Source organism: Chaetura pelagica, unplaced genomic scaffold (genome assembly GCF_000747805.2).
Source record: "Chaetura pelagica isolate M959 unplaced genomic scaffold, ChaPel_1.0 scaffold46, whole genome shotgun sequence".
NCBI classification, from domain to species: Eukaryota; Metazoa; Chordata; class Aves; order Apodiformes; family Apodidae; genus Chaetura; species Chaetura pelagica.
In genome coordinates, this window is record NW_009954102.1 from 2,579,803 (window position 1) to 2,602,453 (window position 22,651).

The 22,651-nt window shown below is 37.0% G+C and overlaps 1 protein-coding gene across 5 annotated transcripts in view; it reads right to left on the reverse strand.

Annotated features, from left to right (window-relative positions):
• The window catches only part of PUM2 (pumilio RNA-binding family member 2), a 58,699-nt gene that overhangs the window by 30,449 nt on the left and 5,599 nt on the right, over positions 1-22,651 (reverse strand). For 2 of the 5 annotated variants that reach the window (XM_010002380.1, XM_010002379.1), the window contains exons 1-8: positions 13,815-13,877; positions 8,941-9,046; positions 8,459-8,646; positions 7,683-7,855; positions 4,112-4,382; positions 3,746-3,839; positions 1,746-1,853; positions 473-612 (exon numbers count right to left, since the gene is read on the reverse strand). In XM_010002380.1, coding sequence (XP_010000682.1) covers positions 473-612; positions 1,746-1,853; positions 3,746-3,839; positions 4,112-4,382; positions 7,683-7,855; positions 8,459-8,646; positions 8,941-9,046; positions 13,815-13,865 — 1,131 coding nt within the window. In that variant the 5' untranslated portion in view covers positions 13,866-13,877. Of the gene's footprint in view, positions 1-472; positions 613-1,745; positions 1,872-3,745; positions 3,840-4,111; positions 4,383-7,682; positions 7,856-8,458; positions 8,647-8,940; positions 9,047-13,814; positions 13,884-22,651 lie in introns of those variants that run through there. The other 3 variants (XM_010002376.1, XM_010002377.1, XM_010002378.1) reach the window with 3 other exon arrangements.

Sequence of the window (22,651 nt, forward strand, 5' to 3'; positions counted from 1 at the left end):
TCCCTACTTTTTAAAAAAGACAAAGAAAACTGTGCAGCAATCAATTTTCCACTTAATTGATTAAACCAGAGATCAATTTTTTTCCAAGCTTAAAAGAAAAAAATATTTCCTCAAATAACTAAAATATCTGTTTCATTCTTTTATCTTAGCTTTCTAGATTAATAACTGTACAGTCAGCATTCCCTAGACATAAGCATAATAGCACAGTAACCTGGAATAAAGGAACTACTTTAAACTATTTCTTTAAATTTAAAAATTGGGACTGCAAAATAAGCAGAATACTCAGTAGGCAGGGAAAGAATTTTTTAAGACAGTGATAATCAGCAATATAAGGAAATTGAGAATTTTAACTATTCCCTTCTTACTCGATACAACCCAACATCTGAACGACAATTTTCTAGAAGCTGATCTTTATACAGTGAAAATGAAGGCAAGGCTTTAAATAAATGTCTCCTTTTAATGAAGAACGTACCGGTTGCTGTCCCTGTTGTGCCTGTGAAGCTGCTTGCTGGTTTGCTGTGGTGTTTGCTGCTGCAGCTTGCTGCTGAAATAAATTGGCTGGATACACCCCCCATGGAACACCATAATACTGAGGCGGAACCACAGCAGGACCTAAAAGCAGAAAACACTTCTATTCCATCTATTGCAGCTAGTTAAAAGAACTGTTAATGTTTTTTTTGCAGCATCCCTCATTGAACTAAGTTCTAAATGTCAGAACAGATATCAGTATCAAAAAGAAAATTCCCATGGTACATGAACACAAATGAGTTAATTCAAAGGACCTACAGCAAATCATACCTTCTCTATGAAAACACAAATACCTTTGTGAGATTCAGGTAGCAAAGAAAAAACTTAAAATAATTAAAGTTTGTACTCCAAAGACAACTCAAAATCAGTTCAGGGTTGGAAAAGAGATTATTTCAGACCATCACAGAATGAACCAAATTCATTGACACGAATGTACTGAGACTCTGATCATCTATTACTCCTCCTTTCTCCATGCTTCCTTTGCTTACAAACACAACTACTGCCTCTGCCTCCTTGCCTACTGAGTCACCTTTTCAGAGCAGGCACACTTACCTCTACCAGTTTATTGATAATCAACCCCTAAAATAAAAGCTATCACTGTATTTTACACAAAATGCATTATGTATACACATACTGTAGTTCTTTCTACTGCCTTTCCTTTGAAACCACCAACTGGAGATAGAGTTCTTTCAAAGAGTTATACTCAGGTTTGAGCACTAGGTGGGTCTTGAATACCCAGCAGTGCTGTTTCTGAGTGATATCTATTAATTTTTCATGAGATTTTCCTGGGCTTGGGGCTTATCTACTGTCTAGATGGAGACCATCTTTACTCTCATGCCCACTGGGAATGACAAAATCTGGAATCAGAAAATTAATGCACTGAGTAAAAACACACAAGGAAAGGCTAGCTGTCTTATCCTTTGAAAATAATAGATGCTACTGATGTCAGATGAAACCTTACTAATTACAGACTTTTTGAGAACAGAAGAAACCTAACTGTTGAATATACAAGTCCAGGGGAAAGAAATACTCAGAACTCATATAGAACAGAAACTTCATCCCTTTACATTTTAGTGAAAACTTCAGAAACCACATTAATTTTCCTGTAAGTCCCTTCCTGGAAATACATTTACAGAGAATAAACATGATGGATTTCACTTTTTTCTCATTTCATTCAGTAAAATTATCAAGACAGACACTAGAAAGTGTTCAGTTACCTGCTAGGGTAGCTGCTGCAGCTAATCCAGCTGCAGTGTATGGGTCAGTACCTGGAGGAGCAGCACTGATAATGTATGGGTTTGGCACAAAAGCAGCTGGAGCCAAGCCTGCTGAGAATACGCCTGCTACAGTAATAAACAGAGTTTAATTATAGCTAACACACTTAGCAAGCATCATCATATTCAAACCAATCAAATCACAAAGCGTATCTGTTAGAATCAGAACTGCTTGTACTTTGGAAGTTTCTGTAAGAGCAAGTACATCGTAACAGAAATCATCACTTTATCTCTTCTCTCCAGTTCCTTCTTACTAATCCCCTTGGCCTTCAATTTACCTCATATTTATCTACCCACTCTTATACAGAAAGGAATATTCAAAGTAGGATTTACCTTGCCCATCTTCAACTATCCACAAGTTAACTAATCTTATAACTAAATCTGTATCAGACAAACAATCTAGTGTCTAAGTGAATCAGCTAGAGAGAATGAATCACCTGCTAGAGATACAAATCCATTTTCACTGACGAGAGGAAACAAATCTTACCAAACAGTTTAAATAAGATATTTAGCTTTTAAACAGTCAGTTATGAGATGCTAATCTTAGTCTCAAGAATATATAAGGATTGTAAAGCAACAAGACAACTGAAGAAACTCAAGAGTCATCAAAGCACGCATCACTCCCCAGAGTCTCCCCCATCAGGCAGGTTCAGGTACAATCTCTAACACTGAGGAGAGCTGCAGAGCAAGCACTGCACATCGAACCATGTTTCTCCTTCCAAACAGGAGGCTTCCGGCTAAGTTTCTATTAACATGCACACCAAAAATGCTGCAATTCAAAAGATCAAGACCCAGCTGACTGCACAGTGAGAACTTCATACAAAGTAGGGACTTCTCTGCAGTTTAAAATTCAAAGACAGGCAGAAGACATGACCTGTGGACTCAAAACATCTCAATCTGTCATGCTCCCAGCTCTAAGACTGTATTAGTCAGCTACAAGCCACCTTAGACCTGCCACTTTCAAACCCCAGCTATAGGCTGCTGATCCCTACCTGCACAGGCCTCACAATCCAGCAAAACAAGCCAGTGGGAAAGCTTTATACAGCAGGAGAACACAGGCATATCCCTTTAGGGATGCTGCTTCCTATTTCTGTCTGCCTTCTGACCCAGACACCTTTTTTTCCCTCTTGCAGAGGAAGGATATAGACACACACCTCAACAGCCTAGTGGCAGAAAGGGAAAGGGCAGGAATCTTAAACCTTCCCTACTGCATCAGAATTTGAGGAGCTCCCTTCCTTAAATAAGGAACTGCTTCCATGTGCATTCTAACCATTTCTCATCCCAAACACAGCTTCCCCACAGGAGTAGATAAAACTGTTAACCCTGAAATACAGCCTCGTTGTTGAGTTTCCAGCAACTAGCAACTTCAAGCATTAATTAATTCACTCAATTACTTTAAAATTAATTACAGAAACAAACGCTTAGTAAAGAATAATTCCATCACAAAGAAAGGCATCAGCAAGAATAAAGAGCTGTTTAAAAGATGCCATTAACAAGGAAAAATTAATCAAGGCAAAAGTTTGATTTTTAAATCCTAATATACCACATTTAACTAGATTATCAAAAATACTAAACTGCAATAGAGTAAGAGAATTGCATATTTTTGTTATTTTACTAAACTAAGCTAGTATTTCTATCAGCACTTGAAGCAGAAAAGCTTTTTTACTTTCTCTCCCACTGAAATTCAAGTATTGTACTACACAACTAAATTTTTATTTGTGTGCAACAGTTCAAAGTAGGCAAAAATTTACAGAACACAGAACTTTCCCTAAGGACAGTCTTATGCAGTTATTCTGGGCAGTTACCAGGAGAACTGCTAAAATGGGCCAACAGAATGGTATCTTATTTGAATTATAACCCCATGAGTCAAATTGAAAGGACTGTACCAAGGCAACACACCCACTTTTGCCAGAGTTGCTTGCTCTACTTTACAAAACCCTCACCTATGTGTGGCTGCTGAGCTGCAGCCAGTGCGTATTGCTGCTGCTGGGCTGCTGTTAACTGCTGAACAGTCAGAGCATTAGTCCTCTGGAAAAGCTATTGAAAGAGAAAAAAAAAAAAAAAAAAGATGTATTTCAGTTTTCAGAAGGCAGGGCTATCATATACTGGCATTTACTGACAAAAAATGCTTCAAGCTCCATATACCGAATCATGCACCAATATCATTCTAGATTAAATATATATTTTGCCTTTGACTAAGTCACAGACTAAACAAAAGTAAATCAATTACACACCGAAATGACATTATCAAGGAGGATAATGAACAACTTAAAGGATCAATTTAGCATGTTTTCAAATCTAATACTAACCTGCTGCTGAGAATTGTAGTCAAAAAGTCCTACAGTAGCTCCTGAAGAGTCCATTTGTACCTGATTACCAGGATAGTCAAACTGTAGAGAATCAAGACCAACTTGTTCCATGGCATCTAGATTCTGATTTTCTGGATTTGAAAATTCTTCTACCAGAGGCTTGTGGGCTGTAGGATTGGGAAGTGGACCTAATCCTTCTGTGGCGCTGGGATTGGGGCCCAAGCGTTCAGCCACTTCTGTTGGGGAGGCCTGTCGACTTCCTGGGGTACGACTGTTCAGAAGAAATTCAAGACAAGACTCTTCAGTCTTAAATAAAGCTGCCCATGGACAGAACACAGCATCTCTATTTTAAAAAGATCTCTGAACTAAGAGACTTAACAAAGGGAAGTGACAAGACTAATTTTAACAATTTTAACCAGCATGCACTGATGGCTCAATACAAAGGACACACTGCATTTCAAAGCCTGATTTTATTTATTTTTTAAAGTTTAAGACTATACAGCTGTTCAAATCACTGTGGGAAAACCAAACTAATCTTTAAGGCTGTTTTGAGCAAAATGGAGTGAACTGTGGTCACCTGTAACTTTTGAGATGGCTCTTTATTGCATCTTGGAAGCATCAGCAATTATTAGAAAACGTATTGAATAGAACTTAAAGAAAAGACAAAAAGGAGATGGTTCAGTGCACCTCATGCCAAAGGAGAGAGAGAGAGACAATAAAGCTTGCTGGAAAAGACAAACATACAATATAGGAAGTATCTTTCACATCCCAAAAGCAAACAACACTTTTTTACCTTAAAAGAAATGGACTGATGACTGCCTCATTTAACATTTGATTAAAACATTTCCTACACAACCCATTTAACAGGTTACACTACACCAGATTATTGGCCAGGGGAAAAAAAGTGTTCCTAATATAATCCCATAGATTCCATCTAATTTTTCCTTAGAATAAATATAACCTTTTGTTCCAGAAGAAAATCTTTAGAATGGAATAAAACACAGGTGTTTGACTTCTGTTGACAATAAGCCAGATATATGGAACTGGAAATAGTTTATTATGCCAAACCCATGCAAATTTTGTTTCCAAATACAAAGGCCTGGTGGTGACACATCTCTAGGTGCTCTAGTGTTTTAATTACCATCAGAAGGCATACAAATCTAGTGAACACCACTGAAAGAACCTAGAGAGCAACTCAACTGACCAGTCACTAGGTGTTTACTATAGGGTAAAGGCTGAACTGCTCTCATCTCTACTGGCTATGCTGACTACACCCCTACAGACTACATGGGAATCTCTGTGCATTTATAAACACCTACAGGCAAACACCTGATTGAGATGTCAACAGATTCCTATCCTAAAGGGATTCCCAGACCTGTATTTGGTTAGATTTAGGGTACTTTAATTTGGAGTAGTACCCCAGCTTCTGTGTCAGACTGTGGTGTTTAGACTACCAATTTTTACTGGCAAAATCTAAGTAAGCTACCAGGGAGGAGTCGTGTGACAGAATCTACGATCTCTTAACAGCACTATTGTGTTGGCAGAACTTGGTAATTCCACATTGTTTCTCAGGAGACACACAACTTTCAGTGGAGTTTGCTTTATTTGTGAAAACCAGGCTCAAATACAAAATGCCATCTTGCAGGATGAAACTACACATATTCCAGCAGTACACTGCCAGAGCAGCACAGTGCACTGCTAATTCTAGGAGACAGACACAGCTTTACTACTTCCTGTTCTCCTCCCTCTCCAGGGCTCCAAAGTGGGACTATCTCTTCTTCACTGAAGCACAAGTTTCATGCAAAGGAATCTGGTGGTACTTCTGTATTTGCTGATACCAACTCTAAAGACTGTACAGCCAGAAAGCAGTCTTTTAGTGAGTTTATTCAGCAATACTGTATGATCTATTCTTTGGAGAAAAACACTTCAAAGACAAAATGATTTCCTCAAGGTTTGTTGTTTTTTTAACATAACCACCAGCCTAACAATGATCATCTGTAATTTACTGGCTACCATCTAAGTATCCTAGCTAGCAACCATGTCTCAACATACAAAACTTGAGCCTGAAGCCATCTAATATCCCTTATTCTTCCCAAGTGACATGCAGTATCAACAAAGTGAAGAAAAAGGAAAAAAAGGCAGTTATTTCAGCACATGTTTTAGTTGATAAAAGCTGTAAGTACAATCAAGATACAAGGAGGAGGACGGGACAAAGTTAATCTCTAATACAGGTTGCTCCTTATATTGGTGCTGTTCTGTTGCTATAGTTAAAGTTGTGTCAATACTTCAATTATAAACCTCTGTTTGTAGGGCTTTATACCACCACTTTATATGGCCCATTTTAATTAGATGGCCTTAATTATGTTTGGGTTTTTTTGAGGTTTACTGGCTTTGGATGCTTTTTTGCACTTCAGTGTACTTTAATCATTTCCCTCTTTAAATAGTACAAAAGGTACTTTGTAAGCAACTATTTCAAAATTGAAACAGATACTGGTAAAGAAAAGCAGGACAATTTGATTCTACATTTTCTACACACAGTACTGAAGGTAACTCTGCTTATTGTGCATATTGCAGCATGCATCCAAAAGGAGCGAATTTGAGCTCTCTAATATGCTTGGTATTATATTATTTTCAATAGTACATCTTGAAAAATAGACTTGAATATTCCCTCCTTAGACTCAGGTAAATACATTTTTTTTTAAAGAGTAGGAAACACATATGGGATTCAAACATGCATTTAAATATACGTGTTCAATTATGTAGTAATGAAACCACAACTATCTGGTCATCTTAGTAACATTACAAATTTATGAGCAGCACTCCATAGTTTTCTGATCTTGTTAATTCTTCTATATGACAGTTAAAAATGCATTACACTAATTTAAAACCAATTATTAGACCTTTAAAAATACCCAATTTAAAATGCAGTTCAGTATTAGGAAAACAACAGGCTGGTTCTGCTGTCATATAGAACTTCACAGTTCAAAAGCTTGAGCTTGGTCCAATTTTATTTTTTTTTTTATCCCTATCAACCAAACCATAGCACCTTTCTATACTGTGAACAGGGGACATTTAACTATGTGAATAGGGAAGTCCATTGTTTCTCCTTAGTCAAGTAAATGGGTTTTATGAAGTCCTTTGTGGGGAAACAACTGTTAGGCTGTGGTACCCACTAGCAAAATTAGAAGGAAAATTAAAATTCTGTAGGACTTAATTCTCTACAACAACAATCAGATGCAAAAGTTAAGAGTGTTAAAAAGCAGCAGAGAGAGAAAGGATTTTAGTTTGAAATTAAAAGGGCAAAGTTCTCATCCCTCTTTAATTCACAACATTTTGAAGATAACCATTTACTTTGAATAATTACTATATTAAGATGAATTTGTCTCATGAGAAGTGACACACACATTAATGACATCCTAAGAAGCACGTGGCACAGTGGGAAAGGGAGGATGCGAGGTAGGAAGAATCAAGTCTGCAGCTGGGTAATGTTTAAAGCTGACACACAAACCAGAACTGTAATAATGCCCTTAAGAGACATGCTTGTCTTCTTGAGAAACAGTTAAAAGCTTACTTAAAATCTTTGCAATCGGCATCCATTCCATTTGGCAAACCTCTGCCATTTATTTTAGTAACATCCTCATCATCTCCTTGTTTAAGATCTCTGTTTTTGTCCTCCTCAAATGGAGAAGCCTTGCCTTTCTGATCTCCTTTCTCAGGTCCATCTGTTTCAGCATCTCTAGTGCCCTGAGGAAAAAGAATCTGTTTGATTCTGAATATTGAACAGAACACAATAGGAGCACCACAAGGTGACCTAATTCTACACTACAGTGCACGTAAACAATACAAACAGTTTTCAATGAAATTGCATTTGGTGGGTAACTTGGTCATCAAGTTTCAACCACATGCAATTAATAACTGCCAAAATGTGAAAAGGAATGCCAAGATTTATAATGGAAGAACTAACTCAACCTTAACTATAGCGGTGCTGTTAAAGCAGTAACACTTTGAATTACATGAAGTTCATTTCATACAGTTCAAACATCTAGTACAAAACAAAACCGTATGGAAACACAGAATAGGAATATCTAGAATAAAGTCCACCACACATTGTAAATTAAGTTATTTGCCACCTTTTTTTTTAAGACAGCTATGTGGTCACAATTCCCAAACCACTTCCCTCTTCTGCCCCCTCCAACCAACCAAGGAAGACAGACAGATAGCAACTACACACCTCCTTCTAAGGAGAGGAGTTAAAAAGGAAAATGGACAAATGGAGTTGAAGATGTAACCATTTAAGCTAGTAAGACCAGAGTAGGTTAGGCAAGCTTAGCACACTGCATTACTTACAAAAGCTCCTTTCCTAAACCGGGAATCCAATTTATCAGCTGGAGAGGAACTTAACACATATTCTACCATGCTCACTCCAAGGCCACCACTTTCTGATCGTGGAGACAACACAGCATTTACTTCACTGTTTCCATGAAAACCCTGTCCAGGCTTTCTCTGTACCATAATAGGTTGGGACATAGAATGGTCTGTTGAAAACAAATAAATAAATACATCAAACTTTTATATTTTTAGAAATACAACTTGCCATGTTTTTACATTTCATTAGAGAGGCAACACTGAACAAGACCAAAATTAAATCAGTTTCCAAAGCCCACTTTCACAAAGTGCTACTGGCACCCTACCACCAGTTCAGCATACGTTTTCAGAATTGAAGGAGAATAATATTCAGTACACCATTAAAGTTTTTAATACTAATTTACTTTGAAAAAACTTTCAGTAAACACGACTGACTTTTCAACATATCTACACTAGTCACTTACGAGGAGTTCCCCATGCAGTCTCTCTCCACTCATCACCAAGGAATATCCCTTTTTGTCCATCTTTTGCAGAATCATCAGGTTCCCAAAACTTTTTGGCAGGTAAAAGCTGTTTCAAAAGAGAAAACAGTTCTATTTAAAATATGCTTATAAGTGGGCAAAACCTAGCAAAACTATTGAGAGGATAATTGTAAATACCTCAGTCAGCTTTATCTAAGAAAGCACACATTGCCAAGAATAATTACACAAACTTTAAAGTTACATTCTGTTACAGAAGCTGATACTGTGTGAAGAAATTGCTCAAATGACCCCCAAGACTGAGATTCTGAAGTTATGAGGGAGAGATACAGAATACAGAAGCAGCTGTGAAAAAACTAATGAAATTAATCCCTGTATTAAAGCAAGTCAGTCCTCTCAGAAATTTTAACTAACACCATCTTCTTCCCATGTTGGCTCAATAGCTTGGCCTCTAACTCCATCATGATAACTAGAAACGGCAGCAGTTCATTGAAAAGTTCCTGTTCACTCAGACATGCATCATGTTCTACATTTTAGAAAGTGTCTAACACACAAGGCAGCAAGTCAGCTCCTTTAAACACAGGGATCTGCTGGTTACAGACCTATGGCACTCAAATTTAAAGTTCCAAGTTGAGTGGTATGGTTGACAGGCCTGAAATGATGAGAAATACAAGACTTAAAAGTGTCAAAACCTAACACACAATCTTCTCAGAACAGAGCAAATAATATACTGGGTGTCATAAAATAAGCATCACTTGAAAGTATGCTTAGCCTGAAGTTAGAAATACCACTCTCACATACGTGTTCAGACAACACAATGTTAAGAACAACATGCAGATTTAGAGCAGAACACACTGCAATACTGGTTTGGGTTTCAAACTCATCCACAGGATTTCTACCAGAGGAAAAAAATGTTCACTGGCAGAAAGCAGCAATAATTCTCACTGTAAAAGTAGAGGTTGTTGGGGAGAGGATTTTGTTTGTGTGTTTGTTGAGATTTTTAAGGTTTGCTTTGTTTTAGGGATTTTTTGTGCCTTTTAACTACAGGCTTTCAAACATATTCAATTGCTTGTGGTCTTTGGGTACTCTGGTGCACAAAGAATACAAAGTATCTTTGAGGCAAAACATAATTAATCATCTATACAGCAAGAGGGCAAATGTAAATTGTGCCCTATTGAAGATCAAATGGATTTACACAAAAAGATGTTTAAGTGAAGTCCCTCAAATATTTAAATGAACTGTTTTTGAAGTTTACAACTTTGCACGTCCCTGAGGGCCAGTGACTTAGAAGTATTATTTACTCACTTTTGACAGATGACCAGTATGACATATACTACTGCTCTTTCTAAAAGGATGCTTTAGCTATTGCATTGCTATATCAATCAGCACCCTAGCAGCTGTCAGCTATTTCTTTGTGGAATTCAAAAACAAAAAATACTTTTCAGAAAAACAAAACAAGTATTTTCCTCTTAAACAGACATGAAAAATCCCACTTGGTTAATTCTGCTGAAAAACGCTTAAATAAGAAGTCAGTAGAAATTCCTAAGAGCAGCTAAAATCATTGTGCCTTATCCTTTGATAAAATGCATTTTGCTTAATATATCCTACATTTAATAAAATAAAAAAAAAATACATTTTGTAAGCTACATCCAATCCTAATTCAAAGTAATGGAAAAGATGGCCATACTTCTTATTAAGCTCTTCCAACAGTCAACTGAAAAGTGTCTTTTTCAGTATCAGCACCGACCCCTGTTATGTGTCTGCCAGATGAACAAAGCCCTTCTCTATGCATAGATAATAACCAATTATGCTAACACTGCCTCTTAACCAGCTCTCTGATAAGTAACTGCACAGTCTCAATTACTGGCTCTTGAATTAAGGATTCCATCTATTTATTTATTTTTAAGATCAGAAGTTATTCCCACAGAGCCTTCTACAATTTCTCTGAATGAAATTTTAACACCAGAAATGGACACATTGTCCTTAAAATGAAATTTGCCTGTTTCACCCTCTAACTTTCTGTAAGAATCAAAAGATTTTGTTTCATATTCTGTTTGGCAATTAATTTTATGTAGGCCTGCATTAGGTCAGACTAAAGGTACTGAAGCCCACTCTGCTGGCCCTGAAATAGAAAACAACAGATTCCTAGAGAAGAGAAATAGCATCACACGTCAAGTGTTTCTTCAGAATATTATCACAATCTTAAGGGTCATGATAGCTCTTGGGAGCTGAATCCAGAAGCTTTATCTGTGTTAACTAATCTAGCTACTAAAATTTTAGGAGACATTTAGAGAAAGACACTGGCAATACAGCAGATCTGCTAGTAAAACTTTAGTCTGTTTCTTTACAGTATTAATTAACAAAATACTGCAAGATAGAAAGATATCAAGGGAACTGTACACCTGGCTCAGGTTTTGCTGTCCTGTTCATGATGTGCTGGATACCAGGCTCTAACTGAATGGAGCTCAGAGGGATGGCTTAACAGAATGATTTCCAGTATGCATTGCTTCCTAAATGTTTTATGGCACACTGAAAACAGATTTCATACTGTATTCCCTTACATTAGCACACGAAACAGCTACTTCCTGAAGGATTCACAGTCTCGATTCTAGTAATGATGTGAAAAGTAAGACTTAACAGCCTACTAATGTCAAGTATTGATTCCCTGTCAGGGAAAAAAAATACCAAAATGATTAAAACTATGAGCAAGAAATTATGTTCAGTTCAGAGAAAAATCAATCCAGAGAAAATCAGGAAGAAATTTTCCCAAACACTAGGAAGCAGATCACTTGACATAACCCTCCCCCTTCACAACTTTTGAGTAGAAAGAGGGCAGCACGTTCATAGAACTAACAATTCTAGCTTATAAGGGTATTTATGAGGACATTGCCTTTAATATTGTGGAAGTTTGTAATTAAAATGGTTAAACTAGCCATGGAATCCAAAACTACTTTATTGTTGTACAGTGACAATAAGAAAATTACTAAGTTAAGTCAACATAGCTATGTGAACTTTTATTACCTCAAGATACCTGAAGAAACTCTTGAAATAAAAAACCTAATAACTTCATAAGTACAGGGTCACAATACAGTATCAACTTGTGATGCTATATTACTGTACCAGAACTTTTTTTTTTTTTTTTGGGAGGGGGGTTGTTGTGCCTTTTTAAAGGCTTTTAAAGGTTGTTGTGATCTTTTTAAAGATCTTCACAGATCCACAGAATACCACAAAACAAAGTCAAAATAATGAAGAAATATTTCCCTTAATCTAAGATAACCTAAACCAAACACCTCTATGAACAGTCCTAGATGCCTCTATAACCCTCAATTCCCAGGCTTTTGTGCCAGCGTTCACTTTCACTGCTTCCCATCTTTCAGAGTACTTTGTGCCTGGCAAAAGAACAACCACCAATATGAATTTTACCCATTCATGCTCTCACATTGTTGGTGCTATTACAGACACCTTACTAACACCTTTAGCTTTCAAAAGGAATTTTAAGAGCTGGGGGCAGGATGAATCAAGTGTATCGAATGTGGCTGCTCAGCTTTCTAAAGAACTGAGCTTCATCTATTACTGCTTTTTCAAACAGGAGATGGTTCAAGAAAGTCAGAGAATTTGGGATGAAGCAAAAATTGTTGCAAACTTTCTGGTTACATGCTTCATTAAAGTAAAAAGGATCAAGTAAGCATACAGCCATGTGTCAGCCCAGAAACATTTAGCAACTCGAATACGGCATTTCTGTTTCATCACTAACTTATGGTTCCTGTAGAGATCACAGTCCTATCATCATTTTAAGAAAGTTCAGATGAAATATTTTCACTGATTCAAATATCAACTGAATTAGGGAAATCATAGAATCGTTTGGGTTGGAAAAGACCATTAAAATAGAGTCCAAGTGTTAAACCAGCACCTCCTTTCAGGCAGTTGTAGAGAGAGAGGTAAGATCGCCCCTCAGCCTCCCTTCTCAGGCTAAACAACCCCAGCTCCCTCAGCCACTCCTCCTAAGAGTTGTTCTCCAGACCCTTCACCAGCTTTGTTCTCCTTCTCTGCAAGTGCTCCAGCACTTCAATATCCTTTCAGTGAAACTATTCGAGCCTCATCCTCACCAGTGCTGAGTACAGGGGGATGATCACCCAGACAAAAGGATCAGTATTTGGCAATTTCGTTCAATGTAAATTTATTTCACTACCACATCTTGCCAGGGCAGGTAATCCCAATGCATGTTGACTACTTTCTAAACAGTTCAGGGAATGTTTTTGAAGGAGCTAAGTCATCTTCTATGATCTTAATTTTATTCTCCCCCCTCAAAAGTGCACTGACTTAAAAATCAAATAAATCAAACAAATCCAAAAAAGTCCTTCCTCCCTCTAGCTAAATGTGACAGAACTCTTCATCCTAGTAAAAATCTTCTTTAAGGGAGTAAATGCCAGTTTAAAAGAAAAAAAGAAAAAAAAAAAAGGTAAATTAATGCACATTTCTGCAAGGGTATGCCAGTTCTGCCTTTTCTGGAGCCAAACGTTTTCCAGATCCCAGCCTCCTTGGCTTTGAAAGTTTCACTAGCTTAGACACATACTGAAAAACATGCTTCATTTCACACAATTGCACACACTTCCAACATTTTCACTTTCTCAAGAGTATCAGTCTATTAAGAATGTAACAGTAAGACAGTACATCCAGTCAACCACCATCCAGTGTTTTTGCAAAGTAATTAGTTTATCTTCAACTTAGAAATCTTCAGTTGCCTCAAAAGTCAATTTGGTCTTTTAACAGAAGCTCTTTGCTTCATGTTGTATTATTTAAGAATTCTTAATTGTATCAGCATTTCCAAGCAAACGCGATTTTCAGCCCTCAACAATTACCTCTCCCATTCCCCGAGATTCTAGGGTAAGAGCTTGAAACTCATGATTCATTTCATCCACAGATCGAACCTGTAGGGGAAGAAGAGAAGAGCAATCCATTAGACAAATATATTTTCACATGGAGAGCTTGTAATACTCCACAAGTTATTTAACAACTGAAAAAACACACCCAAAATTTGCTACTCAGTTGAGGCCAAACATGAGTTTAGATTCCATGAACTGCTACACTGAGTGACCAATTAATGAACCACACTAATGAAATATGCAAGAAATGCCAAAAGACTTGTAAGTTTTAATCTTCATATGTTCAGGTGGATATCACTCACTATGGAAGCAATGATCAACACCACACTTGCAACAAATCAAGTGAAAATAAAGATTTGGACATACAACTCCCTTTGCTGTTGCACACAAGGTTACTGAGTGAACTTAGCAGCAAACAAAGAAAAGATCACCAGATTGGTCACAAAAGCTACTAGTAATGTGTTGCTTTTTAAATCTAGACACAGGCTGCATTATCATGATTTCTCATGCTTTATTCTGGAAAATAACACTCTTCCTTCACTATATTGTCCTTGTTTTGTCTGTTGTAAATATGAAAGGTGTATTATTAAATCAAGAGTTGCTGATGCAACAAACGATCTCCTTTTCCACAGCACACAGACACAATGCACTGAGAGCATTCTGTTCTAAGAAAATGGGAATTTTCCAGAGCCATGACAAGCTTAAAAAAATAAAAAAGGAAATTCATAATTGTTTCTTTCCTTCCCTTCTTTCTCAACAGTGAGATGCAGCAGGGTAAAATGGTAGTTATTAAAGTTTGAACAATCAAACTTCCCTCCCAGTACTAGTTTCCCATGAAGAGTTAATTTCATCTAATAAACCCATTTGTTTACATTCACAAATAAACCAAAATGAAGTTAATCCACACACGATAACACATTAAGATCACTTTTCAAAAAACCCTCAAATACTAGGCAAAGAAACAAACTTGTGCTTTGAAATTCCCGTGCAAACAACTTAAAAAAAAATAAATCAGCAAGTAACTTTTTTTTCATTAGCTTAAACAGTTAAAATCCCTGTGCATACACTCAAAATTTGCTGCAATTACTTAGAAAGCCAAAATTTCAAAATTTCAAGACTTCTGAATTTGGTTATTACTGTTTCTGAAAACAGAATTTCTCTTACAGGTTGAGAGTTGATTATCTTACCATAAGCCACCCCTCATGCTGAAGTAATGCACTTCAGCTTCAATTACCACAATCACATAGTAAATTAAATACTTCTGTCTCAAAAGGTGGTTTTGGTCTAACAGTATCTCTAAACAAAATTTGTAGTTCATGCTTGCTAAACTATTGTTTACCATCACCATTGTCCAAATCACTGTTAGATAAAAAAACAACCAAGTTTGAAAGACAAAAGGTTTTGGGCAGTGTGTTTTCCTGGTTGGTTGGCTGGGTCTTTTTGTGATGGTGGGTTTGTTTGGGTTTTTTGTGCTGCAAGGTCTAATAGCACAACTCAGCAAAGTTCCAACACATGGCTGCACAGTTCCAAGTCTCTAAGAAAAGATGGTGATAGAATCAGGCTAATAGCAAAGCAAATTCCTCTTTTCCCTGAGCATCTCAGGGTCAACTCAAAGAAACTGAAGTCTTCCAAAACTTTAATAAACTTTAGTACGCTGAACACTGATTTTACTCACTGCCTCCACTCTTATAAACATGGAATTTAAGCTGGTGCTATCTATTGCTACCATAAGCAAGAATACAGTCCTTTAACTGTAGCAGAGGGTCTCAATTTCTGTTTCAATCAAGAGCAACAGCACAAAATCTTGGCCCATATAATGAATGAACACTTGTTTTAGATAAGTTTATGGACTGGAGAAAATACAGGCAGTACTATTACTTTCTTTCCTCACCGTCAGCCCTATCACTCTAAAAAAAAAATCCAGAAAAATGATAATTAAGCTAGATCTACTACATATAAAGATATGCCCTCTCCTTAGAGGAGAAACTTTGGTTAGGATCATCTCTATTACCAGGAAATTTTATTTTCTGTAATTCAACGCCAGCATTTATCTAATTCATATGCTCCAGATATAAACACTTAATGCATACTTCTTAAGCTTCACCAACCACTAAAATCTCTCTATTTTCATTAACTCCCTGATACCTAGAATAAGTCACAAATCAAAAAGGAGGCCTATGAACCATACAGCTCAACATGTACAACTTTTTCCTAGTTTTGGTCTTTTTCCTTCTTTTTCCCACTCTCCCTCCCCAGTCACTCTGAAGACTCCTTTTTCTCCTTTCACCCTCTACCTGCTTTGGGGATTAGTCACTAGATCTAATCTTAGTTCTGAGGAGTTGAATGCTAATGAGCCTTTCCAACAAAGAGAAGCTGGAAAAGGTTCCACACTTCTGATACACATCAGAAGTCCCCAGGGCCCCAAGATTATGCACAAATGGACACTACACAGCAAAACAGTCTTCAGATGTAACAATTCCTCATCCACTGTTGTTGTAGACAGAATGGCTTAGTGTATCCAGGAACTTTTCCTCTTTGGCACACCAAGAGAAAATGCTGATATCTTCCCCTTCTACAGAAACTGGATACAACACACCAGCATGTACTAGTCCATTTTTCATCACAGCAGTAGGAACAAGATTTTAACATAGATTTAAAAAAAATATGTCTTTTAGTAGGCCCTTTCTAACGTTTACACCCTCTCTCCTCCAGCAAGGTTCAACCAATGAATCAAGTTGCGACAGAGCTAAGCACATCTAGCCAGCTGCTGATGAATGGGACAGTCCTTCCATCCTTGCCCCAAAAGCTTTGACCACTCCCCCTGCAATGAACTTGGCAATCATCAAGGAAAAGGTTTGATTAAAAAGCTTTTTTTGTTCTTTTTCCATGCATGAGGATTTCACCAGATCAGCCAGCTGAACTGGATAAAACACCACAGCACAAGACCACTAGATTTGACACAGGGAAAGCAACCTACTCAGCAAAAGCACTGCTCAGGAGAACGAAATTTTCAAGGGTTTTATAAACAGCATGTAGCTTTGCTGGATAGGCAACTCACTGTCCAGTTTGGAAATTACAGATCTACCTGCAACAGACCATACACAGCAAGCAAAACAGGACACCACTTCCCATGAAGAAAAGCAGAAGAAAATTAAGCATGTCTTGACACCCATTTCAGAGCTCTGCGATGGTTCACTGGCCTGAGAACATTCAGGAACCTTGTTTTTTGTTTTCTACTATGGAATGAAACATACTCTTAGAAACAGGCAATTGCACTTGCTCCCCCAGCATGAAAACTTGCATCAAAAAACTTATCTCTTCCTCACACAGACTTTCATGTCTCTCTTCCCACCCAAAAAGTTGCAGAACTGTTAAGCACAAGTTTTTCTGAACTCCTGTCAGGTGTCCCCAAGCTCAGGATTACAATCCCTACAGTCAAATACTACCAGCCTCACAGAAGTTAATCATAATGTGTCTGTACTGAAACCAGATTTTATAACTCTTTTTAACAGTTACAGTGCCTGTTCTATTTGAAGAGCTAAAGTGATATATTCCACCATAAATAGGCATATATTTTATACTAAATAACTTAGCAGGTTTCTCCAAGTGTTTTAATCATGTAAGAAATTATCCACTCAAACGACTTTCTAAGAAACACATGGAACAGAAAATCAGTGTGAGCAATGTTGCAGAAGTTTGCAAAACAGAAGCCTAGAGAAAAGACAGCTTACAAATTTATATATAATTTAACAACATAGAATAAATATCCCATTAAAACTTGTCCACTAAGTCTTTATAATAGGAAATTATTTTAACTAATTAAAGCAATTGACTAGATATTTATCCATATATATCTTAGCTTGTTATTTAAATGAGCTACAAGAAAAGGTAATTCCTAAAAAAAGGGGCTTACTGGTCCTATACTGCTTGTAAATCAAACTAAGAACTGTCTTTCATAAAATAAAACGTACAGCCTTAATCTTCAACGTGAAATAGTTGAGGTGTAACTCCCTCTAGTTTGGCAAGACTCTTAACCTCCCCTCCTCAGACATGTACATATTTTTCTGCATCTCTCGCTCCAATATTCTTGCATAAATATACCACGAAGGAAAGAGGAAGACACTAAATATATTCAAGAGTTTGAAAACAAAGCTGTGAAATGTTATTTGAATTGCAGTTCTTGTTTTAGCATGCTTATTATTTAATTGCTGCTGATTACTTAATACATGTACATGACAAATCTCTTCTTCCCATTTTAGAAATCTACACTTTTCTTGTTAAGCTGGTCAGTCAGCATCACCTCCCCAGAACAGAGTAGCAAGTGCTATTAACACAAGTTTAGTGGAATTCATGAGACATTTCTAACTACTGTTGTTCCATTTGTCAGGTAGTCATTCTGATTCTCACTACCAGCAATTCTGGATATATAGCAATCCTCTTCTTCAGAGCATTTACTTCCATTTTCTTTACTTCTGGATATGGCAGATACATTTACCACAACATTCACTGTTCAAGGATACAGCTTTCAAGAACACTAAATGCAAAAGCTGAAATTTTGTTAGTAATTCTCCTGCCCAGAAGTTTCTAGCATCATGACTTCTCCCTCGCAGTCCAGTACCCTCTGAATGAGCTCTGTTGTCCGTTGCCTCTGTCCAAGAGGCAAGAGGAAACCAGAAAATACCAATCTTCTCAAAGTAGGTGCTAAAACCAGAGATGAAGAAAAGGAACTACCACCTAGTCTTTAAGCAATGAACTGAATGGCAAGGAGTACAAAAAAAGGAATTTGGAATTTTTAGATTTCTCACACCACTATGAATAACTAGTTGCTCTAAAGACAGCTGCTTTTCTGTATAACCAGCACAAAATGCTAGTGAAAAAACCCTGAAGTTTCAAATACATGCATGCTGCCCACCAGCTTCAAAATCTATCTTGATTCTTCAAGCCTTTGAACTCTGCATAACCTCAAGGATAGAGAGAGAATGGGGGTTTTTAACGTATTTTAAAAGAATTACTATAGGGAAGCATGTGTGTTTTCTACTTTATCTGTCTCCAGCAGGGGAATGGACACTTAAAGAAATTGCTGTTATCAATTTTTGCAGCTGTTTTCTAAGGATGTTCTCTTTGGACAATATGGGTATTTAACTGTAGATTTCTACAACTGTCTGAAAGCTGAAAAAAAACAGCCAACTGTAAAAAATACCTAAAGAGACCACTTCTAATTCAAGAAGTCTTATTTGCAATTCAGTAAGAGCAGCAGGTTAGCCTTGGACATTAATATCTCATGAAATGTTGGCCAGCATAGTACTTCAAACAAACAAACAAAAAAAGAAGTCTAAAATAACACCTAAGACTTTATAGCAATGGAAGCTACTGGAAACAAAGTAGACTATTTACAACACAAACTGAAGTAGTAAAAGCTTTGTAACAAAAATTAATTCAAGATTGGCATTAATACCTCTGTGTATTGGATTCAAAGCCAAATATTTCAACCTTTTCACTGAAGAAGCCAAAAATTTAAGAGCACTTATATGTAAAAGCAGCTATCAGCACATAAGCAGAAGCACTAACTGTGGACCAAGAAAACCACATTTGAATTACCACCTAACAAAACATCAAGAGGTGATCTTACAAGTGAAATTTCTTACTAGATGTCTGAATTCCAGGTTATTCATTCTCATCCAAAATAAAAGTATTTCTTTAAATCTTTTACCTATGTGCTGCCCCCCCGCTTTCCTTCCTGTATTTACCCACCACTTTGCTCTGCTCCCTGAGCATTCCAACCTCCATTGTCTACCCTAAAGAGAAAAAGCTTTCGCTTCACTTTTCAGTTACCTTCAGAAAGATACCAAAGGGCCTTCATCAGTCTGACTTTAAGGCAAACTATACCAAAGGAAGGTATTTCAGACTAAATGTAGCTCCTCCATGCAATAAAGCAGTGACATACATTTTCATCAGCTCCAGTTTAATCACATGAAAAAAAGAAAACAAACTACAATGTAAGGCTGTCCACAAGAACTTAGATTAAGTAAATACTGACCCAAATAGAAATGGTTTCAATGCCTTGTTACCTTGAATAACAAAAGAAAGAAAATATGAAGAAATATACTGCAAATGTAAAATACCTGAATTACTCCATGCAGCCATTTTCCCCCACAAGCTTTCTGGTTCCCACCACTCTGTCCTGGATGTCTATGCAAAACTCTCCTAGAATGCCTAAACCAAGTTTTAGCTTTGGGACAAAACACCTCAACCACATAATAATCATGTCTGGATGGAGGCCTCACTCAGAATCCAACCTAGAACCTGGGGCACATGGAAATAAAATGCAAAGACACTTCAACTAGCTTCCTAAGCAGCCAGCTCATGTCTCTGGTTCCCATTATGTCAGGCTCCAAGGTGCAGGACTTCTGTCAGCTGCTTCCAGCCCAAGCTATCTCCAGAGGCAGTGCTGCCATTCCTGCAAGCAGAATTGCTCACAGACCTGAACAGATTCTGCATAAAGCTACTGCTGCACAAGTACACAGGATAATCTACATGTAAATCAGAGATAACACACAGTTAACCACATGCTATTTGTTTTGATGCAGTAACAAACCAGAGTCTCCCTATGCAAATTACTGAATATGCACCACAGTACAAAAGACTCTGCTTCAAAGAGCTCTCAGTCTAAGCATGAAACAAGTAACAAAGATTGGTATAATGAGAAATTGAACAGATAAAGTAAGAATCAAGTAGTCGTTCACACTAAGACACTAAAAAATGTATGGATGCCAGGTATTTGAAGACACCAAGGCAGGTGAAAATATAAAGACTAACTCAAGAAGACAAGAACTACAAGGAAACGGAAGAAAAAACACAAGCACGTTAACGAATATACTTAATAAAGACACAATTAATACTACATTTCACAAAGAGGGGGCAGCAGTTCACAGCTTAATAGCAGGAGTGCGCAGCAAGTAGGAATTGGTCTATTGTCTCACAAGCTGAAACTGTCAGGTGCAGTTTGAAACATTGGTGAAAAGGTTGTGAACTGCACAGATACATCAAAACGGCAAATGTGGTCAGAAGGGAAAAGTCTCTGAAGAACAGAATGATGTGAAATAAATTTGTTTGCACAAGTCAGGTGACTTCAATTACTCCCCTTGACTTGACAACAGCTAACATTAAGATGTCCACACCACGCACTCTGTGCCTGAAACTACTAAAAATACAAATTGACTATCCGCAAAACTCAATGCTTTAATTTCCTTCTCTCTGGCTAGGGAAGTGATTTAAACTGTATCACAGGTCCCAGTGCTTTTCTTTCAGCTGAATTACACAAAAAACACCCCGCAGTATGTCATATAATGCTCCTTTTTAGCTGTTTCAAATCGGACAGAGTGGAAAGACAGAAAAATTACCTCTTTTCAGCTATGTCTGATGCCAGAACTGAGAGTACCTGTGTACTTCAGATGTCACCTGATTACTTACTTGTGACTCTCAGATTCATTCAGATACATTCAGATTTTTTTAAACGTACAAAAAGCCAAAACCTTAAAACTCACCAGAAAAAACTTGCAATACTTGCTCCAAATTGTACAGCACTAGTATGATGGAAAAGTCCCATCAAGAATTTATGAAACAAGGTTGTTTTAACAGGGCATGCAACATTTTCTAAAACAGGAATCAAATGCTCTCCCTGCAGTTCTCCCCTAACCACAACAAAAAATCTTTCCAGCCTAAGATTTCTTTTCCTAGTTTATGAAGCTTGAAAAGTTTTACTAATTAGCAAGTTTAAGAAGTTGGTTAAATCATACCGCTGATATTAATAATCTGAGTTTCTAGTAAAGTGGTGCTAAATGCTACTACAATTGAAGAAAATAGAATAAAAATAAAAAAAACCACTGCAAACTTAAACACAGAAAGACAATACAGAAATGATAGAGCAGCTTCAGAAGAACATCAATTCACAGAGAGAAGGAAGCACCAATCAGCTAAGATAAAACTTGAGCTTTTGTGATAAGATTAGCAATAAAAGTATTTATGTGCAACATAGATGCTTAGCACTTGAAAAAGTCTTTCAGTATCTGTTCATTAAAGTTATTTTTAAAGCACTTAGAAACTGCTCAGTTTAAAAATAAAGTAAAATTATTAAATTTAAGTAAAAGTTGCTAACAAAGTTTATGAAATTAAAAAAAAATATGGATGGCAAGCTCAGTTGGATTTCCAGGGACAGTTTTAAATAGACTCTATAAAAAGAAGAACTAATGATTCAGGAAATGCAACTCCCACTCTAAGGTCAGGAAACAGATTATGTTGTTCCAAATTTGAATGATGAGAGTATGGTCATTGTTCCAAGGGATGGTTACATGACTGAGGTCTCATATGGGAAAATTATTTCCCAATTTCCATTGCAGAAACATAATTAGCATATCTTATTTGAACAACAAACAAAACATTCTTATTGTTGAAAAAATCAGGCAAAATTTTTGCTACAAATTATCCGGTTTTTCCTGGAGGCAACAACACTAAACATTTGCACATTTTATTTGTTTAATAACATCCACACATTTTTTCGTATCAATATAAATTCTAACAGATTCCCATGGAAGTGACACCGAATACTTGAAAAAAATTGGAGGAGCTTCTTCTCCTCCATACAATGTGTTAAAAAACTCCTGAACTCAGCAAGACTTTTTCTTTTGTTCTCTTCACCCCCCAAAGATTTATCTTTGTTTCAAGCAGTTAGTCACAAAACTTCTCCAGAAGTTTGTAAATTCTAACACAAATGAGTCTCAGCAACTGCAGCTAAACTGAAGCTTTGTCCAAAGACA